This window comes from Somniosus microcephalus, chromosome 6, assembly GCF_052327205.1.
Source record: "Somniosus microcephalus isolate GS21.2 chromosome 6, FLI_Smic_1.0, whole genome shotgun sequence".
Lineage (NCBI taxonomy): Eukaryota > Metazoa > Chordata > Chondrichthyes > Squaliformes > Somniosidae > Somniosus > Somniosus microcephalus.
In genome coordinates, this window is record NC_140992.1 from 98,784,364 (window position 1) to 98,810,537 (window position 26,174).

General features: G+C 43.0%; 1 protein-coding gene across 5 annotated transcripts in view; it reads right to left on the minus strand.

Annotated features, from left to right (window-relative positions):
* The window catches only part of pccb (propionyl-CoA carboxylase subunit beta), a 75,596-nt gene that overhangs the window by 28,379 nt on the left and 21,043 nt on the right, over positions 1–26,174 (minus strand). For 4 of the 5 annotated variants that reach the window (XM_085990624.1, XM_085990620.1, XM_085990621.1 and 1 more), the window contains exons 2-7: positions 17,526–17,645; positions 10,558–10,626; positions 8,619–8,675; positions 3,946–4,059; positions 2,170–2,280; positions 496–604 (exon numbers count right to left, since the gene is read on the minus strand). In XM_085990624.1, the coding sequence (XP_085846750.1) occupies positions 496–604; positions 2,170–2,280; positions 3,946–4,059; positions 8,619–8,675; positions 10,558–10,626; positions 17,526–17,546 (481 nt within the window). In that variant the 5' untranslated portion in view covers positions 17,547–17,645. The remainder of the gene's footprint in view (positions 1–495; positions 605–2,169; positions 2,281–3,945; positions 4,060–8,618; positions 8,676–10,557; positions 10,627–17,525; positions 17,646–26,174) is intronic. The other variant, XM_085990623.1, reaches the window with a different exon arrangement.

The following is a 26,174-nucleotide window of genomic DNA, read 5'->3' on the forward strand; positions in this document are numbered from 1 at the left end:
AATCTGACATCCTTATGAACCTCCACAATCTCCTCATGGATGCCCTAGGATCAGAGAGCCCCAGGTCTGAAAACCTATGTATTGCAATCTTCAGTAGCTGAATTTCCCCTTTCCACCCCCCTAAAATCCAATGACAAAGGGTAATTGTAACATTCCCACCACCATCCTCCTGAGACCCCCCAGGACCTTTGTGATTTGTATGACTCAATATCATACCACAGTCCATTTATTCACTGAGCGAACTTATATCAAATCAAAACCAGAATCTAAATCCAGCTGAAATAAAATCTAATAGTTTCTTCATGCATGATTTTGCTTCTATAGAGGAACTGTACTCGGCAACGTGGTAGAGGATGCAAAAACCCCAATATCTGAGTGAAATAAATGGCAACCAAGAATTCAGCATATTTCAGATCATCCAGTGTCAGGTTGACACTTTAGAGTACAATATACACCCAGTAAAAAGATTTCCTCTGTAAATGAATGGCATCTAACCTGAGACTGCAGTGTGTGTCTTAGCACCACCGAGATCTTCCTGAGTCACATCCTCATTTGTAACAGATTTCACCACGTCAGGGCCGGTGATGAACAAGAAAGAGGTATCCTGCAACATGAAACAAAACCGTAACAAGTCTGATCAAGGGAAAAGCAGCATGAATATACTGACAGTTTTTAAAACAGAGGCTAGGGAATAACAGCACCTTCTATTCATACAATATTGTGTCACATTTTACTTTCTGCTCAGAAAAGCACTTCTGGTTTAGCAACACAAAGCAATCATGGAAGATGGACTCGAACTGTAAACCAATAACGCAGCAAACCCCTATTAACATGTAGAAATCAGCATTCTAAGGAGAGTCTGGAATCTAAAAATAACAAGCTGGGAGAAGCATTTCAATAATGCAAGTCAGTAGAGGCAGGAGTAACCCCAGATCCTGTTTTTGCTCTCAATCAAATACTAGTGCAATAGTTGAAAGGAGATTGCAACTTTCTCTGTATTTTCACAAAGCACTGCTGGTTCTTGTATCTCTTTGCCTGACCTGCTATTTAAACGAGATTCCTGTTGGATTAATTAGATTATGCAAACATAATAAAACCAGTACTTTACCCAAAACATTTTTGTATCTTTCAAAACCCTTCAAGATCAATTTATAAATCTGAGACTGGGAAAATACAAGTAATTTATTTATACTAACCTTTCATGCTTTTATTTCATAAAAGAGTTGAGGTTGGAGCGGAGGCAATTTTATCTGTGACCCTTAATTTCCTGCTCCTCCACTCTTCATCCCTTCTCACCTTAGGGCAGTGATTCATGCTAGAGTACAGCTGCCCAGGCAGCAGCAGCTTGTAACCTAGTCCGGTAGTAACTATTCGTCACATGTTAACGTAGACCGTGTCAAGTTTGCTAATTTAATTCAGCTCCCTCACCAACATTGGCCTCACCATGTGAAAGGCTGGTACAAATAAGTTATTTGTACTTTCTCAGGTATCAAAGATTTACAAATGGGTTTTGAATGGCTTTAGCAAATACAAACAATACTGGCCGTTTAAACAAAGCTATTCACCCATCTGAAGGAGGGGGGGGGGGAGGGAAAGAGAACAGCCGCAATTTTCTTCACATTGGCTCTCCATTGATTTTTTGTTAAAGTCTTTCTCCTGCTCCTACATTAGTTTCCACCAATTCAAACAACTTGGACACCTGAGCGGAACCAAGTCTTCCTTTCAAAAGGTAACATGATGGAGGGCTACTTCATTTCAAAAGGAACATACTTCATAAAAACTTTCAAATCTTCAGATAATTTCTTGATCTAAAGCACATGTATTTCAACAATCCTTCCTTTAAACCACTTAGCATGTTCTGGCACACAAAAAGGAGCCAGAGCAGTTTACAGAAAAATAAAATCAGCGACAACGCAGAAACCACAATTTCCCTTCAGACTGCTAAGCTGCATGCCCAATATCATGTGGTTCATTGTTGTGCATAATTTGACACACAAAGCAAATTTTTTTATATCACATATCCCAAATTGACACTATACTTGGCATGCATAGAAAAACATTGTAGCAAGGAGTGTGTTCTACAAATATTTGATATGATTTCTTGGCTACTAAAGGCACAGCAAACAACAATGGATTTCTGTAGTTGAATCACCAACAAATGTACATTACCTTCACCATAAACGTAAAGTCTGTTAAAGCAGGTGAATAGACAGCACCACCGGCACAGGGACCCATAATAAGGGAGATCTGGGGAATGACTCCCGAGGTCAGTACGTTTCTCTGTAACATTAGAAACACACTCGTTACTATTGTGTTACAATAGGAAATTTGTCTAAAAATGAGCCAGGCCATCTATCCTGCAGGAAGATAAATTAAGCACTACCCATCCCACAGCCATTAACACTTCTGGAAAGAATATTTCACTGCTGCAGTTGATAATAAAGCTTATGGATAGATAAAATTGATTTTGTTAAATGCACCCACCAGCACATTAAAAAATGGCTGCAAATTTTATCGTGACACACTTTTTATAAATTGCATAATAAATCAAAAAAGTGTAGTAATTTCATAAACACCAAACACATGAGAGCATGGTGTAGGTCATAGCTCATTAAAACCAAACCATGATCAAAACATTACTGGTTTGCCAGCCTCATCAGTCACTTGGCCGAGGGAAAGAGAACAGTCACAAAGAAAATCCCTTTTTGCAAGACCAACCATGGAGCTGCAGTGACAATCGCCTCTGGAGACAGAGTGAAGTAGGTGGTGCAGCCTTTCAAATGTTGTTTTTTAGGGGGAAAAGAGCAACAGGCTAAAATTATAACAGAATTAAGTATATTTATTTGTATTTTGAAAGTGCATGCACATGCAGGCATCACACTTTGATGGAGGCAAGACAATCTTAAAATGCTCTGTACTTCTCACCTGGAGCCTGAAAGTTACAAGCACATTCCAATTTGCAAAGTTCCTTGACCAAATAACTCAAATGACGTGAGGCTCTGCATTTAATTTGCAAAATTTCCTGACTAAACAATTAAATTCTAAAGCGCCCGAGGCTCTGATTTTTTATTTAACAATTGGACTTTATAATCTAAAGGGACACAGATCCACATTACTAGCAGTATACATTCTGTATTCCATTACATAACACTTCTGTCTTTATTGAACCACGTATCATCTGATTTAGTGCAAATAATGCCATGAGACATCTACTGCTGTGCGCTAAATTTCACACCCTAAAATAACTCTACTCTGGTCACAGACTATTCCTCATTACAGCATTTGCAAAAAGGTTCTGAAAATATGACAAATGCAGAGATATCAAAGTGGTAGTATTCCCACGTCACCATTCCCTCCTGTATTTGATAAGTTCTAGCCCAGGCCATTTAGGGTAGATTTGGCTTTTCTTCATAGGAACAAAATCCAAAAGTTACCCAGGCCACTCTTGTAGTAGGTTGCAGAGCAGCACTGGCAGAAACCTGCAAGCACATCACCTACTTATCCTTAGCAAAGGACTTCAACAAGAAATGAGCAGTAGCATTTGAAAAGGCCCACCACCACCTGGTTTTGCCAGCGATGCCCACATCCTGAGAATTAATATTTTAAAAAATGAGCTCAGAGTATGGGAAATGAAAATAGGTAATTAGCTCTAAATACAAGGCTGCTATTTGACTATCGTTTTTGTATTTACAAATGAAGAAACTGTCAGAACTGTAGGTAAACACAACCTGCATGCATATGCCTTCTATTGTACGCTTAAAATGGTTCAAAGTATATTTTTCCAAGGTGGAAAAAAATTTACACCCAGCTGAGAAATATAACAATACAAGTTACTTTTCTTCCCGTCCCCACTCTAAATAAAAGCTGAAACCAGATTAAAAACCCAGAAAAGCACAAGAATGGTAATTTTTCCATCTTTGAAATGTTTTTTCACACTAATCTCACCAGAAAAATGTCAGCATAACCAGCCAAGGACTCCACACCTTCCTGAATACGTGCTCCTCCAGAGTCATTTAGTCCTATAACAGGAGCTCCCACCAAGAGAGCCTGGTCCATAATCTAGAAAGTCACACACATAACATTTAATAAATCAATGGCCTAGAAATTCAGTATTGCCACGTTTGGGGCGTTATAGTCAAGCGGGCACAAAATTTAGCACCCGGCGCAAATTATCGCCACCTTCAGCGAAATTGACCTGCTTCGCCCCAAGAGGTGCTTGGAGCGCTAAAGCAGGCACTGCACGACTGTCCTAAGGCGCTAAGCCGGAGAAGCGAGGCGCTACCACCGAGGGCGGTGCGGACAGTTAGCGATTGCAGGCAGACACGCTGGCGCCGGTCAGCTCTTAAAGGGGGAGGGTCGATTTGGATTGCAGCCACGCCCTGCACACTGGAGCCCTGATTCTCAGCCTGGACAGACCTGCTGCCACATTGTAACGCCTAGGACCATGGAGAGGGCCAGGGAGCGAGCGCAGCGGTTCAGTGAGGGGGCCCTGCAGGTTCTGGTTGGCGCAGTGGAGCGCAGGCGATCTATCCTGTTTCCGGACAGTGGCAGGAGGCCGCTGCCCACCGACTACCGCAAAGCTTGGAGGGAGGTGGCTCACAGAGTGACCTCCAGCAGCATGGTACCTAGGACCCCTGTGCAATGCAGGAAGAAGTTCAACGACCTTACTAGGGTTGTCAGGGTGAGTACCCTTTTCAGTATCCTCTTCATCCCTGCATGTGCACCTCACTTTATGGCCAAAGGGTCCTGAAAGCCCCAATGGCCAGCCCTCATCCAACACCTATGGGGCTTTCATGAAACTCACATGCACATTCACCACTTTACACACTAAGGGCTATTCCACCATGGGAGGCAGTGCAGCCAAGATCAGGGCTTCACACTGTACTTGGAGTCCATCCTTTCTCTTGCAGGGCAAGCTGGCCCACAATAGGAGGCAGCAGCAACGGACCGGGGGAGGCTGGCCTCACCTTAAAGACCTCAGCGATCTGGAGCAGCAAGTCCAGCGCCTTATGGCAGGCCGGCTGATTGGCCCCATCGCCACTGGAGATGCCGACCCCGTTCTGGACAGTAATGGTAAGGTCATCACCTTTTCACCTCTCTCCTCCCACTTGTGCCTCACACCAGCATCCTTTGCCACTATCGAACCAATGCAGTGCATTGCAGCACTCATGCCTCCCTCGTTGCCGCCCTGTCCTCACACTAAAGCAACTCTTGTACCTCCCTGCTTTCAGATGGTGAATCGCCAGGTGAGGAGGCGGGCCCTCAAGCTGCCACTGTGAGTGATTCTGAAGGCGAGGAAGAGGAAGCCGGACCATCAGTGCCACCCTCAGGAAAGGCAGCCCATGGCCATAATGGGGACACGTCTTCCCTGGAGGGGAGCAGGGGGGAAGGGTCTGAGGAGGGTGAAGCTCCAGGGCCCAGCGGGCTGCAGCAACGCGGGGGGGGGGGGGGGTTAGGGAAGCTCGGCGGCCTTCTCCCCGGAGGGAGAGTCTGGCCTCCAGTCCTGCTACAGTGAGCGCAGAAGAGGTGCGGCTCCTCGCTGAAATGGGCGCCCAGGCAGAGCAGAGGCACACTGAGCTCATGGCTGCAGTGGCAAGGATGCCCGACTCCACTGGAGTCACTGGCAAGCAGTGTCCAGGACTTCGGTGCAGCACTGGCAAGGAGTCTGCAGGACTTCGGTGCAGCACAGGCAGCTTCCACGCAAGTGCTTAGTGGTGCCATGCAGTCAGTGGCTGGTCTGATGCAGACATAGATTGAGGCCACACGCGCACTGACTGCTGCCACCCTCGCTGCATCGGGCATGAATCGCTGGGGCCCTTGCCGCGCCGCAGAAGGCCAACAGTCTGTGCTTCAGCAGATTGCTCCGCATGCTGCAGTGCTGCCCCGTGGGAGTGCCAGTGTGTCGTCCGACCAGGTAGGACAGACTGCTGCCGCCCATGCAGAGTTGGAGCAGTCAGCAGCCGGGCCCTCCAGGCCCAGAGCTGGTCCAGGCCGTCCCCCAAGGGCATCTGCCGACTCAGTTTCTGACACTCAGCAGCCTTCCCCCAGCCTTGTTGCAGCCACTGGGGTCCCATTGCGGAGGAGCTGCAGGGTGGGAAGGGGCCAATCTCGCAAGCGAAGCAGATCACCCTCAAAGGCCAAAAAGCTGTGGCAAAATGCTGTAAAAATTTTTTTAGTGAAGGTCAAGGATCGTGGTCATTTTTTGTTAACTCTTTTGTTCATTGTCTCCAGGTTGTGAGATTGTCTCCAGGTTGTGAGAGCCAGTTATGTGTCTGACTGCTTTTTTGGGGGTTTCTCTGTATTACTTTGTCATGCGGGAAGGGCACACAGTTTGTTAAATAAATAATTGTCTTTATTCAGATTGTGCATGATTGCTCTTTGAACTATTTGTTGCCTTGACCGGCTCAGGGTTTGCGGAGCGGCTCCATTCATGTTCTTTCAATGGCACAAGCCATTCCCTCAGAGGGGGCCTAGAACCGACTTGTATTAAGCCGCTGACAGACAGCCCTTGCACTTTGTGCCTCCCTCCCATCTTGGTGGTGCTCCTCCTCCTCCTCTGCTGGTGCTCCAATGTCTGCTGGCAGTGGCCGAGTCCTGAGGATAGCCAGGTTATGCAGCATGCAGCACACTACAACGAAATGGGAGACTCGCTCAGGCGAGTACTGAAGGGCTCCCCCGGAATGGTCCAGACAGGGGAACCGTTGCTTTAGCACACCGATTGTGTGCTCACTGATGTTCCTGGTTGCTTAATGGCTGTCATTGTATCGTTCTTCAGCAGGGGTGCTGGGCGCACGGAGTGGGGTCATCAGCCAGGTGTACAGAGGATAGCCCTTGTCCCCGAGAAGCCAGCCTCCTGGGTGAGCTGGGGCTTCAAAAAGGTCTGCCACAGAAGTCTGGCGCAGGATGAAGGCATTGTAGCTGCTGCCTGGAAAGCGGGCATTGACAGCTAGTATCAGCTGTCTGTGGTCACACACCAACTGCACGTTCAACGAATGGAACCCCTTCCAGTTGCGGTAATCCTCGGCATTCTCTTGAGGCGCCCGCAAAGCCACATGCATGCAGTCAATGGCGCCCTGGACCATGGGGAAGCCCGCTATTCTTGCAAATCCCATTGCGCGCTCTTGCTGCTTGTCCAGGGTCATGGGGAAGGAAATGTACTGACGTCTCCTTTTGAAGAGGGCATTTGTGACTTGGCGGATGCAGCAATGCACCGCAAACTGGGAGACATTGGCAATGTCTCCAGTAGCGGATTGGAAGGAGCCGGTGGCATAGAAGTTGAAAGCCACTGTCACCTTCACTGCCACCGACAGAGACGTCCTGCTCCTCAGCTGAGGCTGCAGATCTGTCTGAAGCAGGTGGCAGAGCTCAGTGACCTGCTGAATCGAAGCCTCCGAATACACTGCTCCTCAGACATGTTGAGGTAGGAGAACTGCTGGCGGAATACCCTGGGAGGGTAAGGTCCCCTGTGCTGACGCCTGTTGGCCCTCCTCCGTCTGGCCATGATTGGCACTCTCTCTCGGCATCTCTGAGCCCTCTCAATGCAATGGAGAAACCAAACGTTTCCACCCATTGCAGCCCCCATAATATGTGGCCACTCAAGGCTATGGCACTGAAAAATCAATCCAACTGCAAAGTTCTGGGCTGAAGCCAGAAGTACCTGTGCGAGCGCTGACTCAATGCAGAAAGCTCTCTCCCTTTGTCTCTCTGCAAATCTCTCCCTCACAGGAGGAGTGGTCCAAAATGGCTACCACTAAGAAGCCAGGAAGAGCCCCCTTTAAATAGCGCCCCCACAGCGACTGTGAACCGTTCCAGTCAACCAGTCGCTGGGAGCGCCAGGCGGAAAGAAGGGGGGCGCCACTGAAGTTCTGGTTCGGGGCGCCCCAAGGGCGTTGCACCATGAAATGACGTCAGGATCTGCGCGCACAGCTGAGCGGGCGTTGCGGTTTTGCGCCGCCGCTAAATGTCCGCTCAATTTCAAGAGAGGCGCAGGTCTCGCCGCGCCCGGGCCCTAGCCGCTTCGCGCCCCACTTATCGCCCTCTTAAGGCGCTAACAACTGAATTTCTTTCCCAATGTGTTTAAAATTGGTGGTCAAATATTCCCATCCTCTTGTATTCGGTGGTTATACTACAGCAATGTATTTATTAATCTGGATACATAAAATCTCAGGAGGAGACAATTCCCGTGGAACTTTCCTGCTTCCCTTCCATATTACATGGGACAGCTTACCTATATCAAGCCCTTTAAAAACAAAGTGTAGAAATGTGTAACGGCTATATTAAGCAAGTGGATGTGGGCTATCTTCGAGAATGGTGGTTCGAACAGGAAGGAACTGTAAACAGGACAAGAATGAGGCCTAAAAGATCATATCTCATACCCCACCCTTAATTTAACAAGACTGCTATCCTATTAAACCATAAAGCATTAGTGTATTTTGCTTTGATAAGTCTAACTGCTCAGTTTAAAAGATAACCATCCTGTATGTGTAGCACCTCTTCCTTGCAGTCGAATGTCACTCTAAATCACGTAAGTTACGTCTCCATCAACAAGGGCCCACTCGGGCATGACTGAATGACCTGCCATCAAACTGAATGTCGCCTCTACTCATTTATCCCTTTACCTTACAGATCTTCTGTGCATGAGCTCCTGACAAACTTCCCCCAAACACTGTAAAATCCTGCAAAAATAAACAAAATCATACTGTGAACAACATGCATCAGCTTTGTGCAAAAATCTGAACTTGCTTTGGGTTTTTTTTTTACATTGTATAACTACAGGAAATTGTGTGTTATCCGGAGGCTAAATGTCCGGCAAGCTCAAGCCACCGGCAAAAATCAGGAGCCGTTTTGTTAGTTTTTTTTTTCTTCTCGTGGCTTTTTTTCCCCCCCAACAGTCAGGCTCTGGAAAGTCTCTCTGAAGCTGTTGCGAAGCTACAGAGACGCTTCCAAGGTACGGGCCGACTGTTTAGAAGCTGTTGCTAAGCTGTTGTCAGATACGGAGATGAAAAGTTCCGTATGCTTCAACATTAACGCTGGTGTGTCCGGCAGTTTTGAGGGAACGGCAACAGCTTGGTCCCGTCGGTGCCGGATAGCACAAAGTTTCCTGTAGCAAGTCTAGATACTGCAGCACTTTCACCCCACATTTAAAAAGAAAAACACTATTTTTTAAAAAACTCGCCCTTATGCAGTAGCTTCAGTAACCTAAAAAACCATACCAAAGCTCTTCATAAGTGGGGGTCAGAACCTAACGGGGACCAGGAAGAAGTTAGGGATAGATCAGTAAGGCAGAGGGGTTTAAGAGTCAGAATTTATCCATGTGGGGCAAGATGGGTATCTGTATTTCGAAATAAACAGATTATCTCGTAATATTTATTTTGGTTACAAATCTATTTTTTCCATTGGAAGCTGGCAACAGAAAAGTTTCAATAGCAGATTAACTGGTCAATTTTCAAAATACTTCAGCAAAAATGTACATTTCTGTAATTTCTCATATATCCTCTACTCTTACTACAACATCTTCTTATGCATTACTTGGAAACTTAACGAATTCTCAAGAGAAGACTTTTCATTTATTTTGAATCTGCAAGGTCCAGGATGTCAAAAAGGTAAAAGCTTTGTAATCTAAAATCAGAAAATGCTGGAAATACTCAGCAGGTCAGGCAGCATCTGAGGAGAGAGAAACAGAGATAACGTTTCAGGTCAATGCCCCTTGGTCAGAACCTTTCTTCCAGCAGCCGCAGTATTTTGCTTTTGTATAAGCTTTGTGATCATTCAGGTCCAGGTTACAGAAATTAGCCTAAAGTACTGGAAGAATATTAAAATCTTAACAGTAAGGTACGGAATCTTTTCAATATCTCAATTCAAAGATGAAGTCAGACAACAAGGAGAAAGAGAGAGTTCATGCTCATATTGATCTCCAAACAGAAGCTAGCCACTTTTGCTAACCTTTTCAATTGATACAATGGTAACAGTGAAATTATTTATTTTATGTCTAATCATTGTCATTCTTCAAATTAAGTTACATGCCACATTCCATGCCAATGATGCAACCAAAAAATAAAGCATTACCAATCCTTGCTTTGAGATTTAAAGCAAAACATTGTGGAGGTTGTCCAGCTTGAACTGTACAGGAATGTAGTGCGGCAACAATTCTCATTTCTCATGACCCCCAGATACATTATTGTGAAGAAAAGTCACCGAGGAGCAGTGCACCCCGTTTACGGTCACAGCCCACCAGCCCAATGCAAATGAGGCCCAGTCCTCAAAATGGACCAGGCCTCCTGGTAGGACAACTGGGCAGCTAGTTGGTATGTTCCACCGGCCAGCTACCCAGATACTGTTCCACCGGCCAGCTGCCCAGATACTGTTCCACCGGCCAGCTGCCCAGATACTGTTCCACCGGCCAGCTGCCCAGATACTGTTCCACCGGCCAGCTGCCCAGATACTGTTCTGGGGGGAAATCCACCCCCCCAGTGTTTTGACCCATATGAGAGTAGCACTTCCAGTAACTCTTCATCCTTTCAAGTAGAGATACTTCAGATTAAAACATAAATCTTTTACCTGGCTGAAGACATAAACGAGTCGCCCGTTAATTCGGCCTTGACCAGTCACCACGCTATCACCGGGAAACTATGAAATGGTTTAAAAACAAGAAACAACCAATAAACAGTGAAGTAACATTCAAAATATTCAAAACAGGCATAGTGAATTTAGATGTTTGACAACCAAACTATCTTGAAGTGCCATAAGGGTTTAGGGCTGAGATAGCACCCAACCAGATTCTTTAATCTTCCAGATCCTGTTTCAGGAACATGGTAAAGAAAAACATTTAAATAATTACATGTTACAAAACCTTTTGCAGAGTGACAGATTTATTCATTATTATGCACTATACTACAGTTTTGTGCTCACCAAGGTGAGGGATGTCATTGCTGTAAATTGAATACTTTTTCGATATGTACGCCTACATCAGCATTAAGCGATTCCATTTCAGGAAAAGGACTGTCAGATGCAGAAATAAAGTTCCCTTCTATTTTACATCGTGTCATAAGCCCACCATCAGAGGAGTACCATGTCAGCCATACATTTCAGTGTTAATTTGTGGGCAACTTTATACTTTGGGCCCCTGACTTCGAGATGCTGGATTGATCCTGCCTAAACTAATTCTCCAGAGGAGCCTTACCCACCAGTCACAGTATGATTTGAACTAAACTGTTAGAGAAGAGGGCAGTATATTAACTCACTATAACCTCTCCCCACCACTTCTTTGTTGAATAAGTGCAGGTCTTCTTTCAAAGATACTGGCAATTGGGAAACAGTTAAGAAAGCTCTTTTGTCAACCCACCGAAGATGTATTTCAATTTCGACATAATCAATCCTGACATATTTGGTTTAGGTGAGGGAACTGTGCTTTAAAATTTCCTACATTTACACTGAACAAAGGCTGTGAATATCCTATTTTATCCTACTGTAATGGGTGTCTCAAATTACATTAATGCATTCAGCCAATAAAAAGTTTATATTTTTAAATGCAGTCTAGCATTAAATTATAGTTTTAAACCTAAACTTTTAAAAATATTCAAACGGGAATTTTCCACTTACTAGTATACAAGGGGAACCATTGCTGTAACTTTCACATAATGACTGCTTTGAGTTAGAATGCTTAGATGTAATAATTAAAATGAATGTGTGTTGGATGTATTTTTTTTTTGAATAGTCAAAAGATTCCTTCACAAATACCCATAATGCAGGACATCTCAGAAGATGAAAAAAAAAGTTTAAAAATGCAAATTAGATAACTGATGGGGTTTTTAATTAAATGCCAAGTTTACCACAATATCATATGCTGTTCTTGGCTCCCTCTCCAAAAGATAAACCTTGGTAGAATATGATTTTTGTATAGCTCCAAAATGCAGCTTTACAGAAAAAGGCTGGCGAATTATTCAGTTCTCACAGTTTTCAGTAATCGTTGCTTTACTGTCAGTCATTGGTGGTAAAGGAAATCAATGTAAATGCGATGAGAATCTCAAGTGCCAGTGCTCCATACTCCCAAGTAGAATGTAGAGCCATTCTGTTCCCAAATATTGCTTCGCACCAACAGCATTCCCTGTATCTCAGTGAAGCAGCTTAAAACTGACGGTGGTTTCACTAAAGAAAAAAGGCACTTTGGCATAGGGCAGAGATTAAGTTTTAACTCTGGATTTTTACACTCACTTTTTGTTCCTTAGTCCTGGACTTATTTTTCCTCTTCATATTCCCTCTTGCCTTATCTTTCTTTTCTTTCAATTATTCCCTCTATTTGTTACATTTTTTTCCTTTAAAGTCCCCTGTGCTTCAGTTTAGTTTTTTCTTCTCCAGCAAGTTTATTTTTTTAAATATTCCCCCCCCCCCATGCTGCCTCTTCCTGCTTTGGCCATCTTCAGCACTCCTCACACAATCTCAAGTGATGCACATTCAGATCTATGGATATTACAAAAAACCTGGAATATCCAATACAAACCTGGTGACCCTTCCATGCATCCCTAAAAAAAAAATGATAGAGGGAGAAAATAGCTTATGAGAGCAAGCTAGCAAGAAATATAAAAACAGACAGTAAGAGCTTCTACAGGTATATAAAAAAAGAGTAGCAAAAGTAAATGTTGGTCCCCTAGAGGATGAGTCTGGGAATTAATAATGGGAAACGGCAGAGACTCTGAACAAATATTTTGTATCGGTCTTCACAGTAGAAGACACTAAAAGCATCCCAATAATGGATAATCAAGGGACTATTGGGGTGGGGGAACTTTAAAAAAAATCACTATCACTAGAAAGTACTAGGCAAACTAATGGGACTAAAGGTGGACAAGTCCCCTGGACCCGTTGGCCTGCATCCTAGAGTCTTAAAAGAGAGTCTTAAAAGAAGTGGCTGCAGAGGTAGTGGATGCATTGGTTGTAATCTACCAAAATTCCCTGGATTCTGGAGAGGTCCCAGCAGACTGGAAAACCGCAAGTGTAACGCCCCTATTTAAGAGAGGGAGACAGAAAGCAGGCAACTATCGACCAGTTAGCCTAAACATGTCATTGGGAAAATGCTGGAGTCCATTATTAAGGAAGTGACAGCAGGACATTTAGAAAATCATAATATAGTCAAGCAGAGTCAGCATGGTTTTATGAAAGGGAAATCATGTTTGACAAATTTGCTGGAGTTCTTTGAGGATGTAACAAGCAGGGTAGATAAAGGGGAACCAGTAGATGTTGTGTATTTGGATTTCCAGAAGGCATTCGATAAGGTGCCACATAAAAGGTTACTACACAAGGTAAGAGCTCACTGGATTGGGGGTAATAGTTAGCCAATCCTTTATCCATGCTAATATAACAGAAAACAGAGAGTCGGGATAAATGGGTAATTTTCAGGTTGGCAAACTGTAACTAGTGGGGTGCCGCAGGGATCAATGCTGGGGCCTCAACTATTTACAATCTTTTTTAATAACTTGGATGAAGGGACCGAGTATAATGTAGCCAAATTTGCTGATGATACAAAGATAGGTGGGAAAGCAAATTGTGTGGAAGACGCAAAGAATCTCCAAAGGGATATAGATAGGCTAAGCGAGTGGGTAAAAATCTGGCAGATGGAGTTTAATGTGGGAAAGTGCGAGGTTGTCCACTTTGGTAGGAAAAATAAAAGCAAATTATTATTTAAATGGGGAGAGATTACAAAATGTTGAGGTACAGAGGGATCTGGGGGTCAGTCCTTGTACATAAATCACAAAAAAAGTTAGTATGCAGGTACAGCAAGTAATTAGGAAGACAAATGGAGTGTTGGCCTTTATTGCAAAGAGAATGGAGTATAAAAGTAGGGAAGTCCTGTTACAGGGCATTGGTGAGACCTGGAGTACTGCGTACAGTTTTGGTCTCCTTATTTAAGGAAGGATATACTTGCATTGGAGGCAGTTCAGAGAAGGTTCACGAGGTTGATTCCGGAGATGAAGGGGTTGTCTTATGAAGAAAGGTTGAGCTGGTTGGGCCTATACTCATTAGAGTTTAGAAGAATGAGAGGGGATCTTATTGAAACATAAAAGATTCTGAAGGGGCTTGAGGGGGTAGATGTTTCCCCTCATGGGGGAATCTAGAACTTGGGGAATAATTTCAGAATAAGGGGTCACCCTTTTAAATCGGAAATGAGGAGGAATTTCTTCTCTGAGGGTCGTAAATTTTTGGAATTCTCTTCCCCAGAGAGCTGTGGAGGCTGGGTCATTGAAGATACTTAAGGTGGAGAGAGACAGATTTTTGAACGATAAGGGAGTCAAGGGCTATGGGGAGCAGGCAGGAAAGTGGAGTTGAGGCCAAGATCAGATCAGCCATGATCTTCTTGAATGGCGGCGCAGGCTCGAGGGCCAAATGACCTACTCCTGCTATTTCTTATGTGCTTATGTTCTTTTTTGGGGATGTAGAACAATATTGTAATTACATAAAATAAATGCAACAACAACTTGCAATTATATAGTGCTTTTAACATTTTAAAGTAGCCCAAGGTACTTCAGAGGTAAGGAACAGATGGTGATCAGTAGAAGACTAAAGACATGTTTGAAGAGACAGGTGTTGAAGGAGGATAAGTAACAATAGGAAGCGAGTAGTGCAGTGGGTTAGATACCGTCACCTCTTGGACCTGGGTTCAAATCCAGCCTAGACGAATGAGACTGGCTCTTTTGACTGGCTGTAAGGTTCTTTAGTGAACCAAGTTTGGCAGTATCAATCCAGTTCCTTGTGGACATGTGTGCATAACAGTGCCCCTAATTTGGCACTATTTAGCACACATTCGCAGAGGCGACAGGATACTAGCATAGTATAACTTCTGAAGTTAAGACTGAAATGCATTCAACCCCTGCCTGAAATGGATTTATGCCCACCATCGACATCCTCAACTATGACAAGCACAAAATTCACAAAAAGATGTAAAATAAATACTTGAAACCAAATTTGAAAACAAGTTCTAAATTGAACTGTTTTACAGGCATTGTATTAAAATTAAAAACCAGTTGTTAACTTCAAACCTGCTCCGAATCCTAAAGAACATATTACAAAAATTGAGTCAATAATGAATGGGCTTGTGCTCGCTGACCTACATTGGCTCCTGGTTAAGCAGCGCCTCAATTTCAAAATTCTCATCCTTGTTTTCAAATCCCTCCATGGCCTTTTGCCTCTTCCTATCTCTAATCTCCTCCAGCCCCACAAACCAATCCACCAACCACTCCCGTGATATCTGCGTTCCTCTAATTCTGCCGTCTTGAGCATCCCTGATTATAAATCGCTCAACCTTTGGTGGCTGTGCCTTCTGTTGCCTAGGCCCTAAGCTCTGGAATTCCCTGCCTAAACCTCTCCACCTCGCTACTTGTCTTTCCTCCTTTAAGACACTCCTTAAAACCTACCTCTTTGACCAAGCTTTTGGTCACCTGACCTCATTTCTCCTTATGTGGCTCGGTGTCAAATTTTTTGTCTTGCAATACTCCTGTGCAGTGCCTTGGGACATTTTACTACGTTAAAGGCGCTATATAAATACACGTTGTTGTTGGGCCAAACATTACATTTTTAATGTACAAATGTGGATCTTACAATGCAGATTATAATTACTGTAATGGATTTTAGTTCCATTGCCTATTTCGTTAAAAGAAACAAAATAAGATTTACCCTCTACCTAAAAACTTTTACAAGACATTCAAAAAGATTTTTTTTTTTATAGAAATAGCATTTTAATCCTAAAGCTAGTTTCCAAGAAAGCCACAGTTTAAAAATAAAAAGACATTGGGCCGTATATTCCGATCCCTACGGGTGGGTACACGCTGTGTACCCACCCGTAGGGACATCGGAAATGTCGGCTTCAGGCATGCGCTGAAAACCGGCATTTCCGATCTGTCAGGAATGTGCGATAGGTCGGACGCCTGCCTTGGAGAAGGGCCTCTGCGGGCAGATAGTTCCACTTTCTGGAGATCCTCTGGCTGCAGAAAATCCTTAGTATTCTTATGCCTGGTAAAAAGCAGGTGTAAGGCTTGCTTTTACCAGAATAAGAGTTGAAAAAAGTTTGTAAAATTTTTTTAAATTTTCACTCCTTTATCAATAGGTAAGTTTATTTTTAGCCCTGTAAAAAAACTTTAATTATTTTTTTCAAAAATTATTGTTTAAAATATTTACTTTATTGTAATTTCAACTAATTTTAAAAATGTGATTTAAAAAAAAATTATTTAATGCTTTACTGTGTTTTTGGGGTGATCTCCATTCGTATATTTGACAGGTCTATCTGTCAAGTGTATGAAGGGAGATTCCCTTTCTTGATTGGCTCCCCATGGCCCACGTGATCCCAGGGACGCTGCAAACTGCATGCGCCCCTGGGATACGTAGGCCCTGCACACTTGGAGCTGGAGGCACGCAGGAACAAAACTATACACACCTCGGGAGCCCTAAGGGAAGCGCGTAGATTTTTTCCAGATCGGAGGCCTGGGAAGCCGCCGATCGGAAAATACAGCCCATCAAGAGTTAAGCAGTGTGGAACTGGAATCATGCGAAACGCTAGATCGGGCAGGGGTGGCAGGTTCCCCTCCCTGAAGGACATTCGTAAACCAGTTGGATTTTAAATGACAACTCAGCAACTTTTACAGACTTTGTTTTCTTGCCGCCAGTACAAATTTTTTTTACTGAATTTCACTTGAAAGCAAGACTTCCAAGTTGCTCACCCTGTACGATGACTACTACACCACCGATGTACATAATCAGCGTTCAAATATACACAGAAATTTCCCCAACAAAGAAAGACACAGACTATCAGTAATGGTGTGATCAAATTGCTGGGGTTTGATTTCCTTCCAAGTGCACTCCACCAAGTGGCAGACTGAAGGGAGGAGGTTTTCTTCAGCATGTCTGCTAAAGCACAACACCATCTACTGCAAGTGGCAGCTATAGTGCACAGAAAGAATCAATCCCTACTTATTCGCCAAAGCGATATTTTAGTAGGGGACTGTTTCAGCACTTTGTTCATAAGTGCAGTTCCCTCCTGCTCTCCAAGTAACAAATTCTAAAAATAAAGCCTGAATCAACAGGTTTACATTAACAACTTAAAGAGGAAGAAAGTCTGGAGGGAGTTGGGGGGGGGGGGGGGTACTTTTTGTTCAAAGTATTCAAATTTTTATAGAAGAAAATTATATTCTTGGCATGAATGTGATTTTTTTTTTTTTTTAATCAATTTTTCCTGATGCTCTGGAGACAAGACTCTGAAAAATCTGCATCTTCAGGTGGTAGGTTTCCTGGGGCCAGGCAGCTCATGGACAACCTTCAGGCCAGTTTGAAGTTACAGCCACTGCCTCTCTGGGACACGATCTGTAATTGGCATCACCCGAGTGGCCAGGCAGGGAAGGGGACGCTGCTCAATGTTAGCAAGGAGACTGATGTTTTTAAAACCAAAATTTATGGTTGGACTGTTGTTTCTGCAATTAAAAAAGGGCAGCACTTGCACTCCTAGATAGAAAAAAAGGCCATGCCATATCCACACATCCTGATGTTACCTTATTGTCTTCTGTGTCCATACCAAAATCCGAACATCTATGTTCCACAAACTTGTCATATTCTACAAAGGAGTCAGGATCCAGGAGCAGCTGGACACGTTCCCTGGCAGTCAGCTTTCCCTAGGTAGATACAACCATAAATATCAATGACAGTCATTTGTATAGATTAATAAAGCCATGACTATTTCCAGGAATGCAAAAAAGGGGAAAAGGAAACAAAGAACTACTGTATCCAATGTACTTTTAATGAGCAACTAAAAGTTACATATATCTTTTGTTGTATACATCGAAGCTACAAAAGAATTTGGCAGATCCACTTTGAAGCCTTTTTAATAGTAATATTTTTGCCAAGCTTCCTAAATAGAAAAGAAAAGATACAGTTTATCTGCTCACACTCAGGTACTATTGGCAACTAAATGCTACTCCTGAAGCCATTCTGCCACAGAAGTGTCTGCAATAGTTTCATGAGCTATTGTAACCTTTATGCATTCCTAAAACAACCCACCAACTAATTTAACTAGACAACTGAACATTAAAACTTACAGAAGTACCAGTATGTTTTGTGAATATAGGCCTTGGATAGCAATAAGTACAAACATGCTATACAACAACAACTTGCATTCATAAAGTGCTTTAAAACATAGAAAGACATCCCAAGGCGCTTCAAAGATGTAATCAGACAAAAATGGATGCCAAGACAAAGAAGGAGATACTAGGGGGGTGGCCAAAGCTTGGTAAAAGGAGAGGGAGGTGGAAAGGTGGAGGGAATTCCAGAGCGTGGCACCTAAAGGGCTAAAGGCACAGCCATGAATGGCGTGTGGGGGTAGAGGGCCGGGGTGGGGGGAGGGGGGGGGGGGGGGAGGGGGAGGGGGAGAAGGCGTGCAGAACATGCCAGAGTCAGAAACAGTAAGGATATGTAACTACACCAACTTCTGTTAGATGAAGTGCGTGCGTATCTTGAGTATCGCACCCGATTAGCAGTACTTTACACCTACACTCCAATGGCTTAAATGTTCATAAAACAACAAACCACAACTGCGGGGGGTGGGGGCACATGCTAATGAGCAATTAGCAAGCAGGAACAAATATTATCAATCAAAAATAGGCAGTCACCAAAGGGCTGCCAATAGTAAGGGACATAAGAGGAAACCAATGAAGTTGCTCCAAATTCTTTTCGAAAATGTTTTTAATTGATATCTTAGTTTCTCACTAAGATGAACAACTTAGTACTGGAAATAAGAGTTATAACACAATAAAGACACAAAAATGTACAAAAAAAATATTAAATGCAACTATACAGTCGTATTTTCTGTGAAATGTTTTTCACTGAAGTTTGTCTCATGAGAAAACTAAGACTTGAGTTGAATTTAGAGGCTCCACAAGATAATAAACTCCTAAAATTCTCTGCAAGCCACCTGCAGATAGAGATTTATTTTAATAATTTAACAGCAACACTGGTCATTTATATCCAGAACATGCTATTTGTAAAACCTGTCCGCTCCCCAGCAATGAGAAACTATTAAGAACATAAGAAATGCGAGCAGGGCACCCCCCCGAGCCTGCTCCGCCATTCAGTAAGATCATGGCTGATTTTCTCCCTCAACTCCACTTTCCTGCACTATCTCCATAACTCTTGATTTCCTTAATATCCAAAAATCTATTGATCTGTCTTAAATATACTCAACGACTGAGCCTCCACAGCCCTCTGGGGTAGAGAATTCCAAAGATTCACCATCCTGAGTGAAGAAATTTCTCCTCAGCTCAGTCCTAAATGGCCGACCCCTTATTCTGAGACTCTGACCCCTAGTTCTAGACTTCCCGGCCAGGAGAAACATCCTCCCTGCATCTACCCTGTCAAGCCCTGTAAGAATATTGTATGTTTCAATGAGATCACCTCTCAGTCTTCTAAACTCTAGATAATATAGGCCGAGTCTTCTCAATCTCTCCTCATAATTGCAGTAAGACATCTTTACTCTTATACTCAAATCCTCTTGTAATAAAGGCCAACATACCATTTGCTTTCCTAATTGTTTGCTGTACCTGCATGTTAACTTTCAGTGATTCGTGTACAAGGACACCCAGGTCCCTCTGAACACCAACGTTTCCCAATCTCTTACCATTTAAAAAATACTCTGCTTTTCTATTTTTCCTACCAAAGTGGATAACTTCACATTTCTCCCCATTATATTCCATTTGCCATGTTCTTGGCCACTCACTTAACCTGTCTATATCCCCTTGAAGCCTCTTTGCATCTTCCTCACAACTTACATTCCCACCCAGCTTTGTATCATAAGCAAACTTGGAGATATTACATTTGCTCCCCTCATCCAAATCATTGATGTAGATTGTGAATAGCTGAGGCCCAAGCACTGATCCTTGCGGTACCCCACTAGTTACTGCCTGCCAACCCGAAAATGACCCGTTTATTCCTACTCTTTGTTTTCTGTCCGTTAACCAATCCTCAATCCGTGCTAGTGTATTACCCCCCAATACCAAGAGCCCTAATTTTGTTTAATAACCTCGTGTGGCACCTTATCGAATGCCTTCTGAAAATCCAAATACACCACATCCACTGGTTCCCCCTTATCTATTCTGCTAGTTACAACATCAAAAAACTAACAGATTTGTCATAAATCCGTGTTGGCTCTGCCCAATCCTATTATTATTTTCTAAGTGCCCTGTTACCACGTCCTGTTAAGATTAAGCCAATCAGAATCGACTGCAAACCAATATGATGGGTATATTGTGTTTAATCAGAGTTTAAGACTCTAGTTATACAGCAAAAACATATGACCATGACAAGCAGCTGGTACCGGTCCCAATCGGAAAGACAGCTGGCGTGCGAACAGTTCTCTGGCTTGCAGCCTCTCTTCCTCTCGTCAAGAACCTCCGAGTTGGTGAGCATGGGATCACTCGCGAAAGAGCTTTCAACCAGCCCAACTTCTGGTTAGCTCTTCCCTCCACCGTCTGTGCTAAGGGCTTTTCAGGCCTTTCTCTTATACCCTTTTTTAGGGGTGGGCCTGGGGCCAAATCATTGACAAGACCATTTAACCTATAGAGGTTCCCCTAAAATCTCAGTGCCCAATGACATGTCGAGTTCTTTGTCTCAATTCTAGGGTGAAAGCCCTCCCTCAAAGGGGTCTTGTGTCCTTTGCCAATTTATCTTCTTTTTACATTTTGAAGGTTCATCTATTGGAATTCATCCCATCTCTCGTTGTCCCTATCCTCCCTGGCACAGCAAGTACAAGACCTGACCTCGTACCCTCTCCATCAGGGGCCCACATCAGCGTTGTCTTGCTCATTCTGCCATTATCCAAACCATCTCCCTTTAATCTAACAGACTGTTCCAGCCAGAGATGGATACCTTAACTCCCCTAAATTCCTTTTATTCTGTGTCTTTTATATTAATTAACTTTTGATTATCTTCGCAAGCAGTTCTATTAAGCTAACTCTGATTCCTACCTTAGTATTATAATGATAGAAAAAAATGTAGGCATTGGTCAAATTAGAGATACACAAATAAAGTTGAAATCCTAACTGGAGAACAGCAGATAGCTAGCTTGAAAGCAAGATTAATTATGACCGTCATAGTACAGAATGCTATAATATCTGCAGAGAACCAAAACACAAGCAGATTCTAAGGCCGCGATTTTTCCGGTCAGTGCGGCTTGGGGACAGGACAGCTGCCTTCTGGGTTCCAATTCCGCCCCCAACGACGTCCGACACACAGACGCAATTTTGCATCAATTGGCCTGATTAAGCCCGCCCTGCGGGCTTGCCGGCCAATTAAGAGAAAGCCGGTATCAGATGACATCAGTTGATGACGCGTCATCTGCCGGTTTTCTTAAAGGGGCCACGCACAATTTTTTTGACAGCTGATTTTTCAGTGTTTGACAGCATTGAGGTGCTGCAAACCCTGACAATCACTGTACAAAGGTGAGCCTTTGCACCCAGGCTCTCCAGTGACTCCCTCCTTGGGCTAAAACAGATGGCAGCTGCGGATGAGGTTACAGAAGCGATCTGTCACTGGTGAGAGAGGTTCTCCCAATGAGGTGGGACTACACAAACAATTCAAAACTTGTCACCTACAGAAAAGTCTAAATACATTAAAAATGATTTTCCCAACATTTTCTTACCTCAAGCTCACCAGTGTACCATTGGATCCTTCACACCACTTCTGCAGCTGTCATCAATGCACAAACATTACACTAGACCCACAGCACACCACACTTACCTGGTGTGGTGTCCAGACGTCGGGAAGCCCGCAGTAGACGTGTCACAATTGCAAAAAGCCTCTTAACTGCCTGTTAACAAGCAGTTAAGTGCCTATAATCTTCTTCCCGCCACTAGGTATCGGGTACATGCGCAAATTAGGGACCCGACACCTGGGAAGTTTGATTGGAGGCGGATTGACGGTGGGTTTCCGACCCGCTGTCAATCTTTGCAATTTTGCCAGATGTCCTGCCTCTAAACCCACCCCGAGCGCCGGCAAAATTCCCCCCATAGCATCTCGCTGGTTATTCAGAGACTTTTTGTCCCCAGTTCTAATACCATCATGTAAACAGCAATATTTGCGTCACAATTTTATCCGCATAACCATAGAAATCAGTGCTGTCCAAAATGTATAACAGTCCTTAATAATAGATTCTAACATTTTCCCTACTACTGATGTCAGGCTCACTGGTCTGTAATTCCGTTTTCTCTCTCCCTCCTTTCTTAAATAGTGGGGTTACATTTGCTACCTCCAATCCACAGGAACCGTTCTAGAATCTATGGAATTTTCGAAGATGACAACCAATGCATCCACTATCTCTATAGCCACCTCTTTCAAAACCCTAGGATGTAGGCCATCAGGTCATGGGGATTTATCGGCTTTCAGTACTTTTTTTTTTTACTAATACTAATTTCTCAGAGTTCCTCATTCTCGCTAGACCCTTGGTTCTCCACTATTTTCGGGAGGTTTTTTGCATCTTCTTCCGTGAAGACAGACACAAAATATTGGTATAATTTCTCTGCCATTTCCTTATTCCCCGTTATAATTTCTCCTGTTTCAGCCTGTAAGGGACCCAAGTTTACTTCGCTAATCTTTTCCTTTTTACATACCTATAGAAGCTTTTACAGTCTGTTTTTATGTCTCTCACTAGTTTACTCTCATTCTATATTCCTTTTCTTTATCAATTTCTTGGTCCTCCTTTGCTGAATTCTAAAATCCTCCCAATCCTCAGGCTTACTACACTTTTTGGCAACAATATAAGCCTCTTCCTTTGATCTAATACTATCATTAACTGCTCTTGTTAGCCACGGTTGGACCACTTTTTCTGTGGGGTTTTTGTGCCTTAAAGGAATGTATATTTGTTGTAAATTATGTATTAATTCTTTAAATGCTAGCCATTGCTTGTCTACCATCATACCTTTTAATGTAGTTTCCCAATATACTTTAGCCAACTCACCCCTCATACCTATGTAGTTTGTTTCGTTTAGATTTAAGACCCTAGTTTCAGATTTAACTAAATCACTTTCAAACTCAATATAAAATTCTATCATATTATGGTCACTATTCCCTAAAGACCCCTTTACTACAAGGTTATTAATTAACCCTTTCATTGCACAATACTAGATCTAAAATAGCCTGTTCCCTAGTTGGTTCCTCAACATACTGATCTAGAAAACTATCTTGTATACATTCCATGAATTCGTCCTCCACACTATTACTGCAAATTTGGTTTGCCCAGTCTATATGTAGATTAAAGACCCCCATGATTACTGTATTACCCTTTTTACATGCACCTCTAATTCCCTGATTTATACTCTGCCCTACATTACAACTACTGTTTGGGAGCCTACAAACAACTCCCACCAATGTTTTCTACCCCTTTCTATTTCTTAGTTCCACCCAAACTGATTCTACTTCTTGATTTTCAAAGTTAAGATCCTTTCTCTCTGCTGTCTTTATCCCATCCTTTATTATCAGGGCTACCCCCCTCCTCCTTTTCCATTTTGCCTATCTCTTCTAAAAGTTAAGTATCCTGTTCCCAACCATGACCACTTTGCAACCACGTCTCCGTAATGGCTATTAGATCAAACCTATTCATTTCTATCTGCATTATTAATTCATCTATTTTGTTGCGAATGCTTCGCGCATTCAGATATAATGCCTTTAGCTTTGACATATTTCTATTTTTCCCTGATGGTCACCTTAGTCACTGATGCCTTATTACTTTTGTTACTCTCTCTGTCCCTTCCTGACACACACTGCTTATTTTTACCCAAAGCTCTACTCTGGAGCCTTGACATTTCTCTTGCTGCTTTTAAATTTACTCTTTGCTGAATCCTCCCACCCCCACTTCATTAGTTTAAAGTCCTATCTACCACCCTAGTTATTCAATATGCCGGGATACTGGTCCCAGCTCGGTTTAAGTGGAGCCCGTCCCAACGGAACAGCTTCCTTTTTCTCCAGTACTAGTGCCAGTGCCCCATGAACTGAAACTCCTTCCTCCCACACAACTCTGAGCCACACATTTAAACCTCTAATCTGTTTGTTCCTGTGAAAATTTGCACGTGGCTCAAATAACAATTCAGAGATTATTACCTTTGAGGTTCTGCTTTTTAATTTGGATTCTAGCTCCTCAAACTTCCTCAGCAGAACCTCATTCCTAGTTCTACTTATGTTGTTGATTCCTACGTGGACCACGCCAACTGCATCCTCCCCCCCGACTCCCAAGTTCTTCTCCAGCCGCGAGGAGATATCCTTAACCCTGGTATCGGGCAGGCAACACAACCTTTGGTACTCCCTGTCGCGGCTGCAGACAACAGCATCTATCCCCCTGACTATACTGTCGCCTACCACTACCACATTCCTTTTTACTCCCCCACTTGAATGGCCTCCTGTACCATGGTGCCGTGGTCAGTTTGCCCATCCTCCCTGTAGTCCTTTTTTACATCCATTCAGGCAGCTAGAACCTCATACCCGTTGGACAAGGTCAAGGGCTGAGGCTCCTCCATCACTAAATCCTGGGTCCACATACCTTCCTGATTCGCAGTCACACCCTCCTGTCCCTGACCATTGAAGTACTGCTTAACCCAAGGGGTGTGACTGCCTCCTGGAACAAAGTGTCCAGGTAACTCTCCCCTTCCCTGATGCATCGCAATGTCTGCAGCTCAGACTCCAGCTCAACAACTCTGAGCTGAAGTTCCTCGAGCTACAGGCATTTACTGCAGATGTGTTTGCTCGGGATCTCATTGGTCTCCACCAACTCCCACATGCAGTAGTAACGACACACCACCTGCACTGCCATCTCTATCTAATCTTATTTTATTTATATAATTAGTTACAGTATTTATTCAGACGATTATTTTTACTTTTAATTTTTAGTTTATTGAATTAATAACAAACTAAATTAACTAATTTAAAGTTAAAATAGTTAATACTCTCCCAGTTCTGAATTTAATCCAACCAATCAACTACCTGCTGTCCTGTGACGTCACCCTTTGTTTTTACAGTAAATCGCCGCTCAGCTCTCTTTAAGCCATCGCCTCTGCTGCTCAGGTCCGTGCTGTATCATGGGCCTTCTCCAGTGCTGCCTTTAAGCCACCGCTGCTTCCGCTCAGTGTCAGCCAGCATTAGCTGTGATTAGGGACACTGGATTTGTTTTGTATAAAAACATTAAAATAAGGTAAAGCATAAACTTTATCATATGTAACAGACAGGAAAACCAAAGTTAGTTACTATATTCAAGGGACTGTTTATTTAGCAAATGAAGCACAGTATGTCTGTAAAGTGAAACTTGCACTTCGAAATTTTGCCATGATTTTTAGTTACATGTTGTATTCTAAATGGTTACAGCAGCTACATTTATTTTATTTACTAATCAATCAACCAATCTCCTAAGGTTAGAGGGCAAGGGATTACTGGACCAGGGCATGTAGTTGTAATTCAATCTCCATTTTAAAGCCATACATTGTCTTCATTTTTACATATACTTTAGATTTTCTATTTGTCATTGCTAAATACCAAAGTTACAGCAATCTGGGAAACAAGAGTAGTATTGGTTAGAACCTAAGTTCCCTGTAAATTTTTTTGGCCCTGCACAGCACCTTTAAGGGGCTGCACAGGCCATTCAAATGGCGACGCACCTTACAGGGAACACTGCTTAGAACATAGATTTACTGCACAGCAGTCTGAGAGCGGAGATACACAAAACAATGGCACCACTAGTGCAACTAAATTTAAATACAGTGTCCATTATAAATATGGACACAGGAATTTACAACGGAAAATCTTAACATAGAAGTATGACAAAAACATCAGAAGTAGTAAGGATTTGCAGACAGGGAGTGGAAAACATTATCAAAATATTCCAAAATTCTCAACAAATTTACATTCTATTGAAAAATAAAAACTTCACGGGAAAAATGATCCACCTGTGGCTAACTAAAGAAGTTAAGGACATAATTAGATTAAAAGAAGACGCTTATAATGTTGCGAAGAATAGTAGTAAGTGACGTAAGAAAACTACTGGGCACTTGGTCTAAGCGTTAAACAAAGCTTTAATCAACTGTTTTACAACATGGAGGTCTAGTTGTGTCCTTCACTAGTTCCTGTTAAGAATGTCCTGTGCAAGCTGGGCCTGTGCCAGAGTATTTATATTC